The sequence below is a fragment of the Calonectris borealis genome, chromosome 4, assembly GCF_964195595.1.
Source record: "Calonectris borealis chromosome 4, bCalBor7.hap1.2, whole genome shotgun sequence".
NCBI lineage: Eukaryota > Metazoa > Chordata > Aves > Procellariiformes > Procellariidae > Calonectris > Calonectris borealis.
This window is the reverse complement of record NC_134315.1, coordinates 27,845,899-27,866,407: the sequence shown is the minus strand read 5'-3', so window position 1 is coordinate 27,866,407 and position 20,509 is coordinate 27,845,899. Positions and strand designations below refer to the sequence as shown.

General features: G+C 41.3%; 2 protein-coding genes across 7 annotated transcripts in view; one reads left to right on the top strand and one right to left on the bottom strand.

Moving 5' to 3' along the window:
* Positions 1 to 5,254, top strand: part of ATP8A1 (ATPase phospholipid transporting 8A1) — a 127,343-nt gene extending 122,089 nt beyond the window's left edge. For all 6 annotated transcript variants that reach the window (XM_075148987.1, XM_075148986.1, XM_075148991.1 and 3 more), the window contains one exon: positions 280 to 5,254. In XM_075148987.1, the coding sequence (XP_075005088.1) occupies positions 280 to 377 (98 nt within the window). In that variant the 3' untranslated portion in view covers positions 378 to 5,254. The remainder of the gene's footprint in view (positions 1 to 279) is intronic.
* Positions 5,255 to 8,832: 3,578 nt separating this feature from the next.
* Positions 8,833 to 11,463, bottom strand: SHISA3 (shisa family member 3). The gene is made up of 2 exons (XM_075150547.1): positions 11,178 to 11,463; positions 8,833 to 10,215 (listed from the first exon to the last, which is right to left on the bottom strand). Exons 1-2 carry the CDS (start codon positions 11,461 to 11,463, stop codon positions 9,785 to 9,787), a joined length of 717 nt encoding a protein of 238 aa, XP_075006648.1. The 3' UTR covers positions 8,833 to 9,784.
* Positions 11,464 to 20,509: the final 9,046 nt, after the last annotated feature.

The following is a 20,509-nucleotide window of genomic DNA, read 5'->3' as shown; positions in this document are numbered from 1 at the left end:
ATCTGTTTATAGTAAAGATGCAGTTATCCTAAACCCAGTAGACCACGTTCTTTGCCTGTCGGCAGGTTTCTCTTCATTCCTAAGATACTGCACAGAGTTCTTTCTGCTATTTTATAATTGCAAAATTATGTAAGAAACAGCATGGGTTTTCTGCCTCCTAAATGCTGAAAAGAGGTTTATTCCCCTCTATTGACCCTTTGTCAAGTTGTTTTTATTAAAGCTTTAACAAAAAACTCTGATCAAAACTTAATTGGTTTCTCTTTTGTTTTATATCTGCAGATGGCTATGCCTTCTCTCAAGATGAAAATGGAATAGTTTCCCAGTCTGAAGTAATAAGAGCTTACGATACCACAAAACAAAGGCCTGAGGAATGGTGAAGGAACGCTGCTCAATATTTAGGCCTTAGTAGTTACTTTCGTGAGACAGACTACTAGATCTTTGCCGGGAGCTGCAACCATGGCCCAGTTATCAGAGATTTAAAGATCTATGATGGTCTTGTTCCATAAAGTTTGGATTTGTGTATTCAGTAGACATAAGCACTGTGCAACTATACTATAACACACCATCTCTAAATTTTTTGACAAGTATTTGCTTAGCCTTTGTAAACAGATTGGAATTTACCTTGTATCTTGCCAGCTTGCTTATTTTACAGTGAAGTTGAATCAATACTGGTCGTATACTCGGAAGGCAATGGTGAGATCGCTAAACATACTTTACATTGACAGACCATTAGCATCTGTGAAGGTTTTTAAGTGTTAATGTATTTAAATACAATTGATAACAAGCCTTTGATTTCAACAAGTGCTGAAAAAAATAGTATCTTAATGGTGTTAATTCACCTTCTTTGAGAAAGATTTTGAGTCAAGATGTTTATAGATGTTTGTGTCAAACTAACCTAAAAACGTTTGCCAAAGAAGTTCCATAAATGTTTTCTGTTGTTAGAAATAATTTGAAAGGAAATTAAGTCCTGATCTCAGAACTGCATGCTTGAGTCTCCGCACTTGAGGAGAAAGATTTACAGTACAGCGAGTCTAATTTGAGTGGCCTTTACGGCATTTGCTTTCAAAACTGCAAGTTTTTGCACCTTTGGCCTTATACAAGCTTTTCCCTTATTTTCATTTAGTACTGCATATGTTGAAAATGGCTGCCACCTTGTAAAATTGAGTGCATGTATTATTTTGTTCCATTTTTCAATAATTGCTCTGCCTTACTTCCCTTTAGCAAACTTTAATTATTTTTGTGATGCTTAGTTGCATCTGCTTATACTGTAGGTTCAAAAGAAAGCTTAACTTACTTTTAAAAATTAATTAAATTTTCAGCTTTTTTATACTAAAATTATTTGAAATGCATACATTGAAATACTGAGCAAAGCATGCCCTTCGCTAGTCTGTGGTATGTACTGTTTTATTTGCACTAAAGCCACTTCCTGTAAAGGTGTGAAATACATTGCAGCAGCCTCTTTACAACTTACTGGTCAAGCAGAATACCTATATACTCTAACCTTTAATTAAAAATGGAGAGGAAGTGACTGCAGAAAAAGATACACACCTGGTTTAAGAAAAAAAAAAAAGAGGAGGAAGGTGTTAAATGAAAACATTGTGATAACTTTTTTAAGTAGTTAGACTCAGTATTTCTCAGCTTACCACCCAAAAACTATCAGGTTTCAAACTAAGAAAAGCTACTTTAATTTCAGAATTTAGTTAAATATTGTAGTTTTTTAGTCCATGTTTAATTCTGAGTTTAAAAGCCACCATAATAACATTTAAAATACATTTTTCTGTAGTGGCAATTGGTTTTATTTTTAATTAAATTTCTGTGCATTACATAGAAATGATCTTTTTTTTCTTTGAATGGAGATCAACTAGGTGGAAAAGAAGAACAATGACATCCCCAATGATCTGCTAAATTAAGAATTTCCTCTTTGCTTTCCAAATCATCCACTTCCAACTTAAAAGTAGCAAGTCATCCAATCCCATCTTTTCTCTGCCCTCCTTCATTAGTCATATACTTACTAAAGGTGACTTCACCTCCTTGCCTTTCATCTAACTAAACACTTAACAAATAACTTTATTGCACTATCCAAGTTTCTTATGCTCCATTTTAAGAGAAACTTACAAATACACATGGAAAGCCCAACAAAAGGCACGATATGACAGTACATATTTAGGAAGGCGTATCAATGGGAAGGCAGTCTGCATTTCATATGCATGTTATGCAATGTCTTCCTCTCACTTTCCCGGAGTGATCTTTAAACAGAAAACAGAAGACACAGGGACAAAGGGAACGTATCCCACTAGAAACAGTGCTGCCAGTCAGTCATGCAGACAAGAACTGCCTTCAGAAAAGCCATTTCAGGCACAGATAAATAGATGGATCAATATGGGAGGGCCAAATCACTTGACCTAAGGCAAGAAAAAATTTGGGGGCATGCCCCTTTCCTAAAATGGGGATCCCTATTTTCTGTCATCCAAGGGACAATGACCAACTTCAAAACATTTCTGAAATTAACCATGACACTGTTGCTCCTTTATAATCCTTCAGTGTACTTAACTCATATAAAATGACTCAACCCGTACATAAGCTCTTTATGGGTAAATTTTTAATTATTCTTGGGTTTTTTCTGTTCTGTTTAATTGCTGATTTTGCAGACGGGACGTAAGGACTAGAATGCATTGTGAAGTATTTACATTGTGAAATTACCTGATCTCTTATTCTTCCCATGAAATAAAATTCTGTCTCACCATTGTAAAACAGTTTGTGGAAAATAACACACAGTGTATCCCCAGTTTAACTAGCTTAAGGAAGAAAGCAACTGAAACAGCTCTAAGATCCTAAATTTAGACTGGAATTTAAGGTTTTTAAGATAGTCTCATCACAGCGTTTCATCCTTACATCTTTACAGAATTTGAAGTATTATTTCACAAAGTGCATTTTTCGTTTTTATTACTTCTGATGGGTTTTTCTCCTGTCTCTATACTTTTTCTACACACTATATGTTATTTATTGTCTGGTAGTTAGTGGTTGGAAGTTACCACTTCTTGGAAATAGTAAAAAAGACAATGTGGCAGTTCTAACTATGTTTTTTGATTGCTCATACAATTGCATTTAAAAATATAAGATCATCTTAACTATGTGTGCCCATTTTTAAGTCAGGTCAAGTATACAATATGCACTTTATTTTCATGTTGAGTACACAGTAATATAATCTATTACCTGTTAGTACATCATATCTGTGTTAAAATAAGGGGATTGTGCAGATGTTTATTTAAAGAAAAAAACAGTTTAGGCAAAAATGCTCATAACAATACCTCTGTTCTTATTGTTTGAAAATTCAGATTTGTATTACAGAATTCACATGGACTTTTCCATCTGTTTCATGTGCACTGCATAATAATTACAAGTTAGTATTAAAAATTTCCATCAAAAAGTTGAATCAGTGCCACTTAGAAATCAGATATGTTGTATAAATACTGTTGCTTGATTATTTTTAAATATATACATATATATATAAATGATTCAAAAGAGTAAGTAACAGAAAACAAATTTTAACAAACCTATTGATAATTTGTATTTGGAATTTTTTCTTGCCATTTCCTAATTTTACACTTATTTTTGCAAAGCAGTTTCAACAGATTTATACTTAGTCATCATTCTATTTGTATAAAATGATAAATAAAATATTTTGAAACACTTAAGAGATAGCTGAAAATTCCTATGTGTCCACATGCATCCATAAAATTCAGTGTGTTACAAAGATGCACGTTAAGTGTCTTAAAACTTCTTTTGTTACATTTAAACCCATCTCGAATGATGAGTAATTTGGAATTCGTGCTAAATTTAAGGAGAGAAGTTATTTCCCTTTTTTCTTATGTATTGTGTAAAAGCACTTGTAGTTCTGCTGAATTTGTCATTCTGTCTGCATGAGGCAATATTTCTAAGTGTTCTGAGGCAATGCATGGTGGTTGCTGTTCCCTGTTTTTTAATGCCTTCGTTAAAAGTCTGCTTATAATATATCAAGAAGCTAGTGCTATGTAAGCGAATGAGTTTGTCAGTTCAGCTTTCTTGGTAGTGGATGTTTTCACTGGTAACAAAACTCAACAAATGAGTTTCTCCTTCCCCTCCTCTGCCCTCACTCCCCCAGTTTCCTCGCTGTTAACCAATAGATCTTTATTAAACAAAGGAATATTTTAGCATTCCAAACCTGATTCCTGCTTATGCAAACCGTTACTCACATAGGCTTCAACTGGACTGTTTGTGAGTATAAGGACTACTCATCTGAGTAATGATGTGCAAAGCTGGGCACTTTGGAGGGTTGATGCTTCAACTTAAATGAAAGCATTTCCATATAGAGAGTGATTTGTACTTGCAAAGCTGTGACCAGAACAAGTTTTTTTTTTTAAATCATATTTTATGGTGTTTCCTTATTGTAGAATAGAAGCCATAAATGCATTAATATTGTTTTTCTATTTCAACTTAATTTTTCATTAAGATTTTCAGTGTTTGATAAGTGTCAGCCACCGCAGAAAGTGGTCAGTCTGTAATCGCGAAATTTGCATTCAAGGTAAAGTGAGGTTTTACAGCTCCACTAAGCCATTACTGCTGAAACTGTTGTGGAAATTACGAAGCTGCATGAATGAAGACTTTTTGACTTGGTGTTTATGGTAGTTTCTCAGGTTTAGTTTTAACTGGATGTTAAATGCACTGTGTTTTATATAGTTATTCTCTTTTAGTAACACATTCAGTTCTATGCAGTGTTACATGTCATTTGGCATTTGGTGAATGTGCATGTTTTGAACTGCAAATTTTAAATGTTTTGTCTTTTAATTGTTAAAAAATGAATAAACTTTGCCATTAAATGAAGAAGCTTTCTTGAATTGATTGGTTGCAAATGCTAGGGATTACTTTCAAAGGAAGATGTATATCCCATCACTCTTGGGTTTGAATTCTTTAAAATTGGACATATCAGAAATAGCATTTCACAAATACCAAAGAATTCTTATGTAATTAAGGTAAACTGAAAAAATAGAAAATGGTTTTAAGTTTTTTTTTAAACATCTATTTTGAGATGTCTTTTTCACTTCTCATGTGAAGTCCAGAAAGAGTTTAAAAAAAAAAAAAAAAAGGGAGCATGGGAGTCTGCAATTTAGTGATTTGCGGCAAAGCCCTAACATAATTCTGGTGGTGATACTGTATTTTGAAGGAGAAGTATGCAGTACAAGAATGGTAGAGCAGGAATAAGGAAACGTCAGAAAACAGTGATAAATACTGTATCCTCTGGTGGTGATAGTAGCAGGTATTTCTTTCCCCTAACAGTGCCCACCCAGTGAATAAAAATCAATATATCCAAACCTAAACTGTTCTGGTTGTAGATAGGTGGTTGATTATTTATATACACTAGACAACTGATTTATTTTGTAGCTTTTGTACTCGGTCAAGGCAGGTTCGGTAATAGATGCATCTTTCACGCTGTAAGTTTCACGATACCCGGTCTTTAATGGTAGAGATGGTTTAAGGAGATTCCACCTCATGGTATGTCACCACCTCTATTACGCTGGCAGTCACGAGGCCATTGAAACTATTCAGGTTATAATCCAGTTTATAATGATCCAGGCTCCCTTTCAAATCCTTTCCCTCCTTTCTTATGGCAAATGTTATTTTTTAAGCTAAACCATTTCACTAACCTGATTTACAGCACAGCCCCCTGAATTTGCACAAGTCGTAGATGGAGAGAATAAAAAGAACTGAAAGGCATTTCTTATTCTGCCTTTGCTAATGAAGACAGCATAGCATGGAATTACAGCTTCAATGTAATTGCGAATCAAAAACTGTTTACGTGAGTATTGTGGAGCAGCAGCCCCCTCAAAAGCAGAAGCTCTGTTCAGAGGACTTCAAGTCCACACAGCACATTGCAATACGCAGAAAAACGGCACCAAAAATTGACTCCGTATCCTTAACGTTACTGTCAAGGTTTAACTGAACAGTAGTGACAAAGTAATTTTGAAATTGTCGCTTTTTTTTTTAAATTCCAGTGGGTATTACAAATAATCCATGAGTTTACATAGCCATATACCGTACCGCTTACCTAGTTTCAAATAAAATCCTTCAGACATTCTTGCAAGTAGATGTAATGTTTTTCCTAGCACCGAAGAGTTTTGATGCACTTTGGAGATGCACACTTAAGAAACGCAAAGGGTGGAAACACAAAACAAATGGCTGATCTAATTCATGTCACTATTATTCTTTGCCTACGGAAGCCTTGGGTTTCAGACATGCCATTACTAGTTAATGGCAATCACAGCATTTCGTGCATGATGCGTGTGAATTACAATAATCAATTTACTGTGATTTTTGCTTCATTTTGATTTATTTTAGATTGGTGTCACTCTAGTAAAATGAGTATGAACTAACTCCAGTATCACAAAAGAAATAGTTAAACCTACTGTGTTAAAAAATGAGCATGGCAGTAAAGCAAGTACTGTGTAAATGTTACTTCTACTAGCAATTTCTTCTGATTCAGGCATATATCTAGCCCTTCAAACTGTTTCATTAGTCATTAAAACTGTGTATCAGAATGCCATTTGTGTTCTATCTGCAGGTTTTAGGAAAATGACTATTTTCTATAAACCATAGGAGCATCTCATGCCAATAGGTCCTTTTCATTAGGAAGGAAATTCAGCATTCTCCCCTGCACCCTGAATCCATCTGGGTTGGAAACTACCGGCACAGGCAACACGCATTTCGGTCCGTGGGCTTGTATTCTGGCCACCTCCCTTCTTCTCCCTTCAGCTATATAGGTCACTGCCACTGTAGCTACATGAACAATAATTTATAGATTCTTCTTTGTCTATCTGTTTGCAGATGATGCATAATCCCCACCTCACCTGCTTTACAGGTAACCCAGTACAGCTATTTTAACTATACTTCATGTTTCCCAGCCTTAGACCCCGGTCTGCAGGATTTGTTGCATGCTAGCCACCGATCTAGAAACTCACAGACCTATGTAAGTCTGATTCAATGACATTATTCCTGTGTGTCAAGTTCTTCAAGCATTTTTTGAGGTTAAACCCATTATGCAGCATCAGGGGAGGAAAGTAAGTAGCTCAGAGGGGTCTTCCCTGCTAGGTCGAGTGTCACGCTACATGGCAAACTTCACAGCCTCTACTTAGGCTGAATTAAAATCTGTAAGCCTGTACACAAGTGTAGCAAAAATCCATCCCTGTGTTAAAACATGACTAAATCTGACTGTGGAGCCCACCGAGACCGTGACAGTGAAGCAGCTTGGCCTGTTCAGCGCACACCACCAAATGGTGACAGGCAGTAACTGACCCCAACTCATGGTTCCTCTGGGTGCAGCCTGTCTTTGAGAAAAACCCTAAATTTCAGCTACCCACCACCTGTGTCAGTGGCTCTGATGACTAATCACTCTTTAAAGGAACATAAAATTGCACTTTCTTAACGAGAAACGATCAAGTTTCTGCTTCCAAAAGGATCTCTGTTGCCTTACTTTACTAGATAAAAAGATTTCTACTAATTGAAGACTTACAATGTATTTGTAAAAAATACAGTTTAATTGTTTTACTATCTGTTTCTGCTGTATAGGGGAATGATCAGCAGATTTCACAGGATGCTTCCAAATAACAGAGCTGATATCTGTTGCAACATTAAATGATTTTTCGAAAAAGTTACTTGATGAACAGTCCCATTTTCTTACCCATTCAAAATGTGCAGTGAAGAGTCCTATGAAACATCATCAAAGGTGGGCAAAAATTTACCCGCCCCCTTCCTTGAAGATTGTTTCTTAAAAATTGCAAGCCAAAACACTTACCTTTCAAGTAATTTCCCAAGGACTCAAAATCTACTTTTTAGATTTCTATAAAACATACACTACTGTGTATCACTATTTTGGTTTGTAATTAACAATTACAACATTCAAGCTAAAACCTGTTACTTACATTATGTACGTTATGTACAACTTAAGTGGTCTTTCTGCTTAGACACCACATTTCCATCAGTAATATCTATTGGATTGTAATGTTAATTATGCAGTCAAAAACATATTGAAAGGGTTATTTCAAAATACTTTTTTCATAAATGCTAAGATACTGATTGCTAGATATTTGCTAAGAAAAAAAAATGTATTCAACTCTTGAGGAAGAACCAATGAAGCTTTTGTAAAATACAGAGAAGTACACTGTAATTCAGAATAGAAGTGCTGTAATTTTAATATGCACCGATATGCTAGTACTTGTAAAATAGGTTGGCTATAATGTACTTCAGCAGGTCCTATACACGGGGAGTTTGGAGCTGGTAAAATAGGGCAGTTGAGCCTCCGATGTTGTAGGTTCTGACACACAGAATGACTTCGTTTGTTCACAAACATAAGTATACAGAGAAGCCCCTTAATACTGCATTTTTTCTTGTGTATTTTCCATTTGCTTGCTGCGTATGTTTGGTTTATATGCGTTTTTTTCTTCTTCCATTTGGTTTGTTGGTTTACTTGGGTGAAGGAATGTAGAAGGGCAAACAAAATTTATTCCTAGGGCAGGATGTTTTAAATTAAAATACCTAACTAATCAGTGTAGTTTTTACCACATTTTTACCACAGTTACATATAAAAGACATTAATGAAGCTATTAGTTTGCTATATAGTCAGAATTTTATATTATATTAAATCTGCACAACAGGTGCAGTTAAAGATGTAAATCATTTACAAAAGCAAAATTAACTATTTTTAACAGGAAAAAATACAGTATAGTTACACCATCAAAATGAAAACTTGCTCATCAGACACTATCTGTACAGAGCCATAGAGATGACACAACATTTCAACCACACAGTTTATTGATAATTTTTTTTTTGTGTGACTACTAAATAATTAGTGTTGTCAATGCTGTAAATACGTTTTAAATTACAAGCTTGTCTTTACATTTTATACATGGCTAATTTTACAAATAGAACTTTACGACCAGTCTGTCCAACTTACACATGTTGCTGAGCAAAAAGCCAACAATAAATACTTCCTTCTGAAAAATGCTTTAATATAACGCCATTTTTAGAATTTTATGCAGAGGAGTTATTAGTGATATTGCTGAATACATTCTACTCTTCTCATAGATAATTATTTGGCTGCTTGGGATTGGCTCATTTTCAACTAGCCTAATCAGTACTAGTTTTATCTATAGTAGTTAAAGTTTACTAATACAAATACGCAGTGTAAGTTCAGGTATATTATGTGTATTTTAAAAATCCTGCACATTTTGATATCTGTAGTAAAATTCTTCCTCTTGTTTTCATTGCTCATGGAAGTGGGAAGCAGTCAGCTGCTTTCAGGATCCTCTTTAGTATAAACATTACTCCACTCTTACTTCTCAGGCTTATTGCTGCTTCATAGAACTAGTCTGATTATTATCAGTGGAACACAGCCACCATTTGTTAACCAAGTTAATAGCATTTAGGGTTAAAACGTCATTTATAACGCCGTGAAATGAGTATCTTTATCACAAAATGTTTTTTCTACTTGTCTCTGAACACGTTCTGCTCAAATTAGACGGAACGATCAGAGCAGTCAGTTTTTAGGGCAACTAAGTTTGCAATATTTTACAATTCATTTGTAAGTGTGATCCAAGTTTGGGAACGAGATCCCAAATGAGACCTTGCACTTTTCAAGGGCAACTCACCCACGGGAACGGTTCTGACTTCTGCAACCTCGAAGCATGTCAGCGTGACACCCAACAGCAGCAGGCCCTGCGCTTCCGAAGGCTGCGTTATTTCTTGACAACTCCTTTCAGCTCTGACTAAAATCGGAGCAGCTCTTCCCAGCCAGGGCAGGGAAGTACGGCGGTGACACCAGAAACCCCGACGGCTGGGTCAGGTGGACTGCATGGGCTGTCTGGAAGCACCCAGATGTGTACGGTGGAGGTGGCGATGCCACAAGGCACCCCGGCTCTGCCCGGGGAAAGGAGAACCTGCGAACCGAGCCGCCGGTCGAACTGGAACTTGTCGCAGTACTGGACTGCCTCGACGGCGTCCTGAAGCTTGTCGAGGCCAGGATCATGGGAAGAGTTTCGGTCTGATAGCTCCGCAGAGAAAATCGTATTGGCTGCGACGGTTGTTTAGGTCTTAAACATGTGCAACAATAAACCGCTACCAGAGAGCCCACGATAATGAAGGCAATAAATATTGATCCAACAATGAGGAATGGAACGTAGATTGGTTCTGGGAGAAGAAAGAACAGGAAAAGCCACGCACATTAGTCTACTGAAGTAACAGGTCTGCTGTGTAGAAATAAACTCCATAGAGTTTATGAAGCCCCACATTGTTTCAGTCCCACTAACACACTGAGCTGCTCAGAAGACAGAGCTTCCGACTATTACCATTAGAACAAAATTAAAGTTAAACCCTGTATGTACCAGCCAAAATTTCTTTCTGTTGACAGTTTTAATAGTTACCAATGGTAAAAGCTGTCTACACCATGTCCCGTTTGCTGGTTCTAGTTAGATTTCACTCAAAGAATCACACTCCTTTCCCCCTCCCTCACCCCCCAAAACTGCCGGGGCTGTCCAATGTAACAGCTTGAATCTGCAGCCGAAGCTCAAATGCTGCACTTCCACTCCTAAGGTGGAAAATAAGCGCAGAACGTGTGACCTGGGAAACTAGGCTCCGTGTGCGCTGCCGGATTTCTTTTGTTTGAAAACTTGACGGCCCCTTGTACAGTGGGGTTGTATCTGCAGCGCAACGGAGCCCAGTCTCACCTCGGGCAAAAACAAAGTTAAACACACACAGTTAAGTTTGCCGATGCAAACTTAAAATACAAATGCGCCCTCCCGCTAGGATGGATCCAGCTGCTGGGGCCCCGTTTGACCGTGGAGTTGCGACACCGAGCGCATCCCCGGCCGCCCGCTCTGCCGCCCGCCGCGGGGGCCGCTCCGCAGCCGTAACGCGCTGCCCGCGGCCCCGCACACCCGGCGCCTCCTCCCTGTGCGCACCTGGAGCCGCGCCCGCCTCCTGCCCACGCGCCGGGCCGGGCCGGGCCGGGCCGGGCCGAGCCGAACCGGGCCGGGCCGGGCCGGGCCGGGGAGCGCTGCAGCCGCCGCGGAGGCGGCCGCCAGGCTCGGGCCGGGGGATGCTCCGCGGGGGCCGGCTCCCGCCCCCCCGGGACCCGCGGGCCGGGCACTCACGGGCGGTGACTCCCGGGTCCGGGGGCTCCCGGTCGTTGGTGCAGCCGCCCTGCTCCAGGCGGGCCTCGGCGGCGGCGCAGCAGTAGCGCAGCGCGCAGGAGCCGCAGCAGATGGTGGCGGCCGCCGTGTCGAAGCCCTCGGGGCACTGGAAGCCCTCGTGGTAGCCGCCCTGCCCATCCACCCAGCCGTGGCAGTACTCGCCGCCGCCGGGCTGGGCCCCGCCGCCGCCGCCCAGCAGCCCCAGCAGGAGGCAGCGCAGCAGCAGCGCCCGCCGCCGCCCCGCCATCGCCCCGCCGCCGCCGCCGCCGCCGGCCCGCTGCCCGCCCGCCCCGCCGGGGCAGGCAGGGGGCGGCCCCGGGTGCGGTGCCGGAGCTCCTCCGCCGCGTCCGGGGGGTGGGGGGCAGCTCCCCCCGGCCCCGCAGCCGCGCCCCCGCGGGGCCGCCCCCGCCGCACCCGCGCTCACCTGCCGCCCCCGTCCCCGGCCGCTGCCCGCGCTCCTCTGCCTCCGCAGCTTCGTCCCCACTCCGTCCCGCACGCCGCTGCCCCCGGGCCCCTGTGACGGGGCCGGTCCCGCTGCGTCCCTGTGAGTCGCACGGGGCCGAGCCTGGACGGAGCGGAGTCCGCGGCCAGGTCGGCGTTCGCTTTTCGGGGGCTTCTTCCCCTCGGCAGCCCGGGTGTTCAGCCGCTGTGCGAGATCGGCTGAGCTGAGATGCGGGCCCATCCCGGCGCACCTAAGTGTGCCCCTTGCCTTCCTGCTAGCCTGGCGCCCAAGGCAGAAGGGTTTCTTGCATTGGCAGTTTATTAAAGCAGCCCTGCGCTTCTAAGAGTTAAAAACATAAACACAGCGTATGATTTATTACTTTGCTTTTTAACCTGTTTCCTTTCCTCGATACTTTTTATGTGCAAGGACACAGCAGTATATCCCCAGAAGATTTATAGCCTCTTTTAGTCAAACACCAGACCCGTCACCTTTATTTTCCAAAGGGAGATGGCGAGTGTGGGGCTGAGGAGGAGGGACACATCTGTTCATATGAGCGTCTGATCCTTTTTCTGCTGGAAGAATAATAGCAAGTCACCAAGCATCAGGAAAACCACAAAAGGAACTGCTTATTCATTTATTCTAGAGAAAAAAAATATTTTAAATGAACTGAGCAGATTTGGACTTCTGGTTCAAGCAAAGCAACATTTCTTTAAATGATGTCTCCCCCGTGTGCTATCTAAGAGGCGCTCCTGCTTTAACAGTAAAAGTGCTTACGAAAGTAGCGTTATATTAAAGTTGGGCTGAACTTAAGAATTCATTTTTACTGCATCTGAAACTTCCTGCCATCATTTACCGCTGGGGTATGAATATGTATATCGGAATCTGACCACTTGTCAAAGATTTTGAATGCCTGTGTCACTAATTTCCAAAGTTGGCAGGTTTAGTGAAACAAAAGGAACAAAGTGTGCTGTGTACCAGCAATAAAACTGTGCGCCGAGAACCATCTATCAAGACCTTAGACTTCTGGCCAACCCCTAAATACAGTCCAAAAGCACAATATTTGTGTTTGTTTTTCTTTTAACTAATCTATTCTCTTTTTTTTCCCTGACCCTTTTTTTCTGTTTTGATTTCTGTAAGTATAACCAGCGCTACCAGATAGGAAAAGCAAGTAAAAAAATTGTATACATGCAAAATATTTTTCATGGCTATTTAAAAGGTGTAGGTATAGAAATAACAAAATTGGATATTAAAGAAAAGAAAATAGATTTTGAACGTGAAGATGTGATATTCTGTCCTCTTCTGCATTTTCATTTTGAAATTATGATGTGAATTAAACTTGTACCAGCTGTCCTGACTCCGAGTTCCTAGTTTTTATAGGCCAATGTTAAATATTAATATAGTTTTGCATTTACTTCACTGTGGTTTTAGAGCAAACACAGCCTCCATGGAATGTTTTAAAATGTATGGCTTTTAAAAGCCTAATCCAGCTTCCAGGAAGGTCAAAAGAAATCTCTTTGTTGACCAGGATGAGGCTTGGAGCAGGAGCTCAGTAAGGGCTGCATGGTACATTTAGCTGTCCTCAGGTGCAGAGGACAGAGAGGCAACAGATCCGTCCTGTCAGATTTGCACGAAAGCCACATTTGGTAGTAATTGCTAAGTAAATGTGTCACAGTTCATAAGAATGTTGATTTTGCTAATTAAATCACCAGCTTCCAAAAAAAAAAGAGGTCTGAAAAAAATCATTCTGATATACATGTTTTAGATATTAAGCTTCTGCAGGAACTGCAGAGATATTCTTCTGGGGTGAAAGTGGGAAGGCTCCCAATCCACAAGCATCAGCAAGATTTTGACGTGGGTTTATTTCTCCTGTGTTGCATCTCTAGTGCCTGGATTGTTAATAAAAAGCTTTTCTTTGTGTCCCCCTTTAGGCAGAGGCTACTCTCTGCTCCCCTCCTGTGCCATCCGACGGCTGCTGTACAGGGTCTCCATCAAACGGGCACAATTACCCTTCTCTCTATTTGAATCCCAGACTGCCCCATCCTGCAAGAAAAATCCTGTAAGGGCTTAAGTATTTGCTTGAAAGTGCATATGTGGTTGGTTTATTTTTGTGTGGATAAATGGCATTTCACTCATTCGAGTGGATTTATCTCACTTGTGCCAAATAAAAATCAGAGGCAGATTTCGGTACTGCTCTTGCAAACACAGCCAACCTGAAAGTTTGAACCATGGGCAGTTTTCCTATGAACTGCTGAGGTCTTAACTGACTTCTCTGGGCTTGTTTTTTGCTTTCTCTGAAATTCTGATGCAGTTTACAGAATGTGATGTGACTCTAGTGGAGATGAACTGGGTTGTTCTGACCCAGAGAGACAAAAACCTTTGCTCTGCTCCCCTTTTGTAAAGGTTGCATCTGTGCAACCACATCCTTAAAGAATTTGAGATGCTAGCACATTCGTTTGCATCTATTTATGTCATTTACTTTAAACTAAACCCACAAATAATTAAGAATACAGGAAAAAATGTAATGCAGACTGTTGGTGAGCATCCTTCATCTGCACTTTGAGGATATCAGATGGCTCCGAGTACCTCATTTTTTTTGTTTGGTAACTGGACTGTTTTTTGTTGGGTAACGTTCCTGCAAAGTACCCATACTGACTTTGCTTATTATGTATTCTTAGCTGAAGCCTTCCAGTTTCCAGGTGATGTGTCATCATTCATTTTGAATGAAAAACACTGTTTTTAAAAGTTCATATATCTATTTTTCTGATTGCTGTTGTTTATAAAGCTTAGTACTAAAACTAATGAAGGTGAGATTAGTTGTGTAACAGGCAGAGGAGATGATAGATAATTTCATTGTAGTTTAAGGTATTATTATTTACCAGGCTTTTCCTACTGTCCCCACAGCAAACCTATGGGGAGAACACATTATAGTACTCCTCATCTGCTTCAGTGCAAGATCAAACAATTTTTTCTTGAATGACGTCTGAAATCATTGCATCCATGCACACAGCAATTACCTCAGTTCTGCCAAATTGATTGATTGTAAAAACAGCTATTAAAATCTCCTTAAACAGATTCATAGTTCCTACTAATAGTTTTACTACGCTCAGTTTTCTGGGTTTGGGCTTTTTTTTTTTCTTTCTGTTTTCACTATGATACTTTTGGGGTTCCTTCAGAGTACAAAACAAGGCAATGACCCATGAAGCTCTAGCATGAGAGCCAATCGTATTACCGTTTCAGGCGGGCACTACTACGGTTAGTAAAGCCCTGGGACTTTGACTTGGCTACTGGAATCCCACCAGAGACTGGATCTTCCAAACACTCATAAAAAATGTCACACTTCTATCTTGACTAGGGTAATGATACATAGGCTCAGCTCATATCTTGCTTGATGTAACCATCAGGATTGGTCATTTCACCCTGGCTCTTCATTAAATATTGTCTTGAATGTCAAAGAACAGAAAGGCTAAATTGAGTTACCAGCTTCTAAAAACAGCCTGGTGCAAGCAGATTTCCCTTTAAAAATAAAAATAAGAAAAAAATTACCATCTAAATTGCAAACCCTTTAGCTTCGTGAGTTGCTTCATTAAGCCCATAAGGACTGTGTTGAATAAAAACCCTGTACACTGCTCTCTCAAACGGTATCCTTATTCTTGGCTGGTTGTTGAGAAAGCCCTTCCTGCCACCGCCTTGCTGGGAGAGCCACCTGCCAAGCCACACGCATCCCTGTCACCTGCCAAGCCACGCGTGTCTCCCAGCCCGGGAGGGCTGGCGGGAGCGCCGGGATGTGCCTCAGCCTCAGCCCCAGCCCCGCGCCCCGGGGAGGCTCCCGCCACGTCTCCGCTCCTCCTCTGGCTGCAGAGCCCCGTCCCGCTGCCTGCATCAGCAAGTTAAGACAGACCTGTAAAACCCACGAAGCGTGTTTTGGTTGGTTTAATCAGGGGGAAATGTGCTGCTTTTCTTCTTCTTTCTTTTGCCTTGCTTCTTTTTCAGCAGCCTTTCATATCTGGGAGGGAGGGATCATTCTGGACTGTTTTGGGTTGGGAGGTGCAGGCTCTGACAGTCAACATTTTATGATTTATTTCTGAATAAATATTTCTGGGATTTGACCAGCACTGCCTTGTTCTTCACCCCAGTCAGGAATATCACTGTGTTTTCTGAAGTCTCTCAGGAGTACTTGAGGGCTACGGTTATGTGGGCCAGCTATTAAAAGCAGCACCACTTACGCTTGCCCACAACTAACCCATTGAGAAAGCCGGTTACAGCTTTTGGAGAAAAATGTAGAAGTCAGGCTATCTCAGCCCAATGACTGTCAAAGTGAGTGAGATTAGTCACGCTATAAATGCCTCAGGGCTCACTCAAGAAGTAGGAGGTTGGGTTACTGGTATCTTGATAGGCATGTCACAGTAATGTTCCCTTATCTGAAATCTGTAGCACTGCTAGGTGGAGGAGTTAGGTTCAGACTTCGGAAATCATTATTCTCCTTCTATGGCATCAAGAGCAGAAGCCAGCAATGCAGCCGTTCCTGTTCAAGGGATATATATTATCCCAGCCATCTATCCTTTAGGAGATAATGTTTGTCTTACACTTGAGCTCTATAAAGACTACGTAATGAAAGAGAAAGAGATTTGCTTACATACAGTAACTTATGTGCCCTGAATGTATCTCTTCTATGCAACCACAGCAGTGCTCTCTGCTCTCTGTCTCAGCATCCAGGCGCACATAGAGCTCTTAGGAGTAGAAGAGCAAGGACAGATATCTAGAAGAGATAGGAATTGGTGATCTTATGGGATGTGCAGTTACCCTTGCCTGTCTTATGGCTAGCAAGCAAGGTTTCCTGAAGGGGTATTTCATTTGCTGTTGAACCAGAAATTCCTGTGCTGTTGAATTCAGAAACAAACTCTCCAAGCAACATTTCTCAATTCTGAAAAAAAAACAGCAAGTAATTAGCCATCAACTCTCACCAACAGTAATAAAATACTGTCCTGGTTTCAGCTGGGATGGAGTTGATTTTCTTCCTATTAACTGGTATAGTGCTGTGTTTTGGATGTAGTGTGAGAATAATGTTGATGACACACTGATGTTTTGGTTGTTGCTAGGTATTGTTTATGCTAGTCAAGGACTTTTCATCTTCCCATGCCCTGCCAGGTGTGCGGGGGGCTGGGAGGGAGCATGGCCAGGACGGCTGGCCCAGCTGGCCAATGGGCTATTCCATACCATATGATGTCATGCTCAGCATATAAGGCTGGGTGAAGAAGAAGGAGGGGGGACATTCAGAGTGATGGCGTTTGTCTTCCCAAGTAACCGTTACGCATGATGGAGCCCTGCTTTCCTGGAGATGGCTGAACACCTGCCTGCCCATGGAAAGTGGTGAATGAATTCCTTGTTTTGCTTTGCTTGCGTGCGCGGCTTTTGCTTTCCCTATTAAACTGTCTTTATCTCAACCCACAAGTTCTCTCACTTTTACCCTTCTGACTCTCTCCCCCATCCCACCGGGGGGAGCGAGCGAGCGGCTGGGTGGTGTTCAGTTGCCAGCTGGGGTTAAACCATGACAAATCCTAAAGGAAAAGTCAAAAATAAAGTGCAAAAATGGCTGTTTTGCTATATTTCTAACAGCCATTTTCAAAGCACTGAACATGGGGAAATGTTTTGACAACCAAAAAAAGATTGAAAAATGGCCATATTTTGACTACTGTTTCACCTGAAAAATGTTAATCAGGTATAATTTGGCACATAGCTCCTTCTCTGCAATTTGCAGAGAGAGAGTGAGTTATTGCTAGTAAATAACTGTATTTTCTAACAATCTTTGTAACTGTAACTGTTTTTAAGCAGTACCAAGCTTACCAGCTAGAGGTGGAAATCTCAATATGCTATTGCCATGCAATTCCCCAATCCCCCAAAACAGAAGACTTAGTGGTATAGTCATATTAATGAATAGTGCTACAGAAAGGTCAGGGGAGAGAGAAAGCATCAGTCAGACCTGCTTTGCTCTATAGTGGAGTGCGCACTTCTTTTTCCTTGCAACAGAATTAATGACCAAAAAAAAGTGAAAGGATGTAAGAGAACATGACATTTGAGTGTAGAAAGAAAATGTGCTTACCAGGGAATGAAGACAACTGGTTTTTTTCACTTGCACCGAGAAAAAGAACATTTGAACATTTGAACATTGAAAATGAAAAAGTGAATACATACCAATGCTTTTTTTTTTCCCCAAAATAAATAGTGCTGAATATGAGGGCACTGTTTCAATCCTTAATTAACAGAGTACCTAATAAACATGTGCCTGAGTTTAAAAGTATACCGTTTCTTTTTTTTATTATTATGAAACTAAAGCATGAGAATAACTGACAATTAATGTATAAAAAAATCTCCAGATGGACTAGTTACAGAGTGCCTTAAGCCTTAAGTAAGATGCATCCTTTACAGAACTATGGGAGAACAAGTTCTGTAGGATATATTAATATCTAGCACTAGTCAATGGTTTTTAACACATCGAAGTTCTACACAAATAACTCATAGCAATGTATCCTCTGGATCTAAAAGAATAATTCCTTTGTAGCACTAAACCTGGGAGACTAAACTGTTCCCTGACACTTTAGTCAGCAACCAATTAGATAATTTTATTAAATATTTTAATAATACAAACAGGAATTTTAAAAATGTTTATATTACTGCTGTTACCAGTTTATTCTGAGCATTAAATAGCTGCTGTCCAATGCTAAAAAACAGGGCCAAATCCTGCATCTTTGAACGTGGGAGCATTCCCTCAGTTCCTTTGGCTCAGGTCCTCATCACCGGCTCCCTGAGGCTACATTTCACCCAACTGAGGACTACCCGTTCAGGTTTGCATTTATGTCGTTGCATGTTCATAAAAGATAGTTACATTTTGTTCATTCATTGTATTTGTCCTGTCTTTGGCACGGCCTCTTAACACTTCCTATGCACAGCCAATTTCCCAAAGTATGTAAAACATTGCAGGTCTGAAGAAATTAGCATTTGATGACATAAATTGACATTATATCGATGATAATCCAATCAGTGAATGAAAGATTAGGTGAGCTTAAAGACTGAGACCCAGATTCTCTGTTCTGGCTGCAGATGGGTAGGATGGAAGGAAGAGCTTTACCTCGGCTCCCCCCAGCCTGGGGCAAGTCAGGGACTGGGTCAACCTGGTGCCGTTTTGAGTAGCTGCAGAGTTGCTGCAAGTTATGCCCAACTGCTTGTCGCTCCTGATATGCTGCATTTCCAAACCCGATGGGTCCTGCCATTCACCTAATCCAAACTCATCTCTCTGGCCATCAATAACTGCTTCAGGGGAGGTAAAAGGCCCTGCAGCAGCACCGCCTCCACCTCTCCCGCGCAGCGAGCAAGCTGTTAGGCACAGGCTGTATGGCTGATCAGGGTGCGCGCACAGGAAATATTTGGGGATACTGGCCTGAAGTGCACAGTCCTGAAATTTACCCAAACAAGATTTATATGAGGAAATAGGTCTTATCTAGTGAGCTCAATATACATAATAGTTTTAAACTTTGGATCAGTAATAATTGGGGACTGGCTTTAACTCAAGTCCTACAGCAGGCACACTAATACACTTTCCAAAATATTTTGCTGGTAATTTTTTTGACAGCAGCTGAACATTGAGCAGATGTCTTCATTGAGCTGTCCTTTTTCTGAAATAATACAGTGAACTGAAAGTCCTGTAAAGTGTCTAAACTGAAGTCTCAACATGCCTCTCTAAACGGTATTACCCTCTATTTGCAGGCACTGCATTTCGTTTGCCTTTGTGTTGCCCGCTCACCTGATTCACCCAGGCCTCATCACAGTTCTTCCAAACTTGGCTGCTCTGTTTGGCTGTCTCATGAGATCTGTCATCCTCAAGCAAGTTAGTAAGTTATAAACTGGCTCTTGCCATCATCTTCAATAGCTGGCTCTTCCCACCCAATTCAATAGTGCCAGGCATGGTCTGCATTTGTGTCTCACCATAGTTCTCCCTGGAGCAACCTCTGCTGTTAGTTGGTGCATCTCCCTTGCCTTAGTCAGAGAGATGACATGACATACCCCAGTGCTTGCCCCCCCCGCCAGTGCCTTGCACAGCAGCATTGGATCTAGGGGCTTGTTAGGGGCTCCTGAGTCAGCTTCGGGAGCTCACTTCTGCTCAAGCCAGACAGCCCCATGAACACTCTGTCCTTTTCCATCTTGGTCTCCACGCCAATTTTCCTGCTTGGGAGATAAAACCCTTGGCAGAAGGAAAAAAAAAACGTATCTCTTCCTATATGCTTAGTTGCTCGTCATCAGATGACTGTCCTGAAGCCCAGCTTTAAGGAACAAAAGTCAGCTCAAACCCTCCTGGCTGGCATCAACTATACTTCAGTGACACCAACAGACTGTAGAGTCTGGCCCCCAACCCCAGGCGAAACCTGGGCTGCTGTCTACTAATCTTCCCATGGTTAGTGGACCTCCTGCAAACCAGCTTCAGCCCCCAAAGCTTTCATGGCAATGCTCATAAGCACAGGACCGAGAGGACCCGGGGGGATAGCAATCCCCTACCTTCTATACTGCCTCTCCTTCAAGAAACCAAATAAAACACAAGCCCATTTCACCCTTTGCTGTTTAGAGCATTGCCGCCTTTTTTGTGGGTACAAAATGCCGCCTGCATTGTAGGTACAATGCAGTTATGAAGTCTGATTGTTACTCAAGGAAAAAATGGAGTAGGAAGATGTCTTTGAATGCGGAACCAGTAAAGGCGGTGTATGTTTTGTGGCGTAGGAAACCTAAAAAGGACTAAATTTTTAAAGAACTATATGTAGATTCATAAAATGTTTTGGTGAACACATTAGTTATTTTGGAGAGCAGT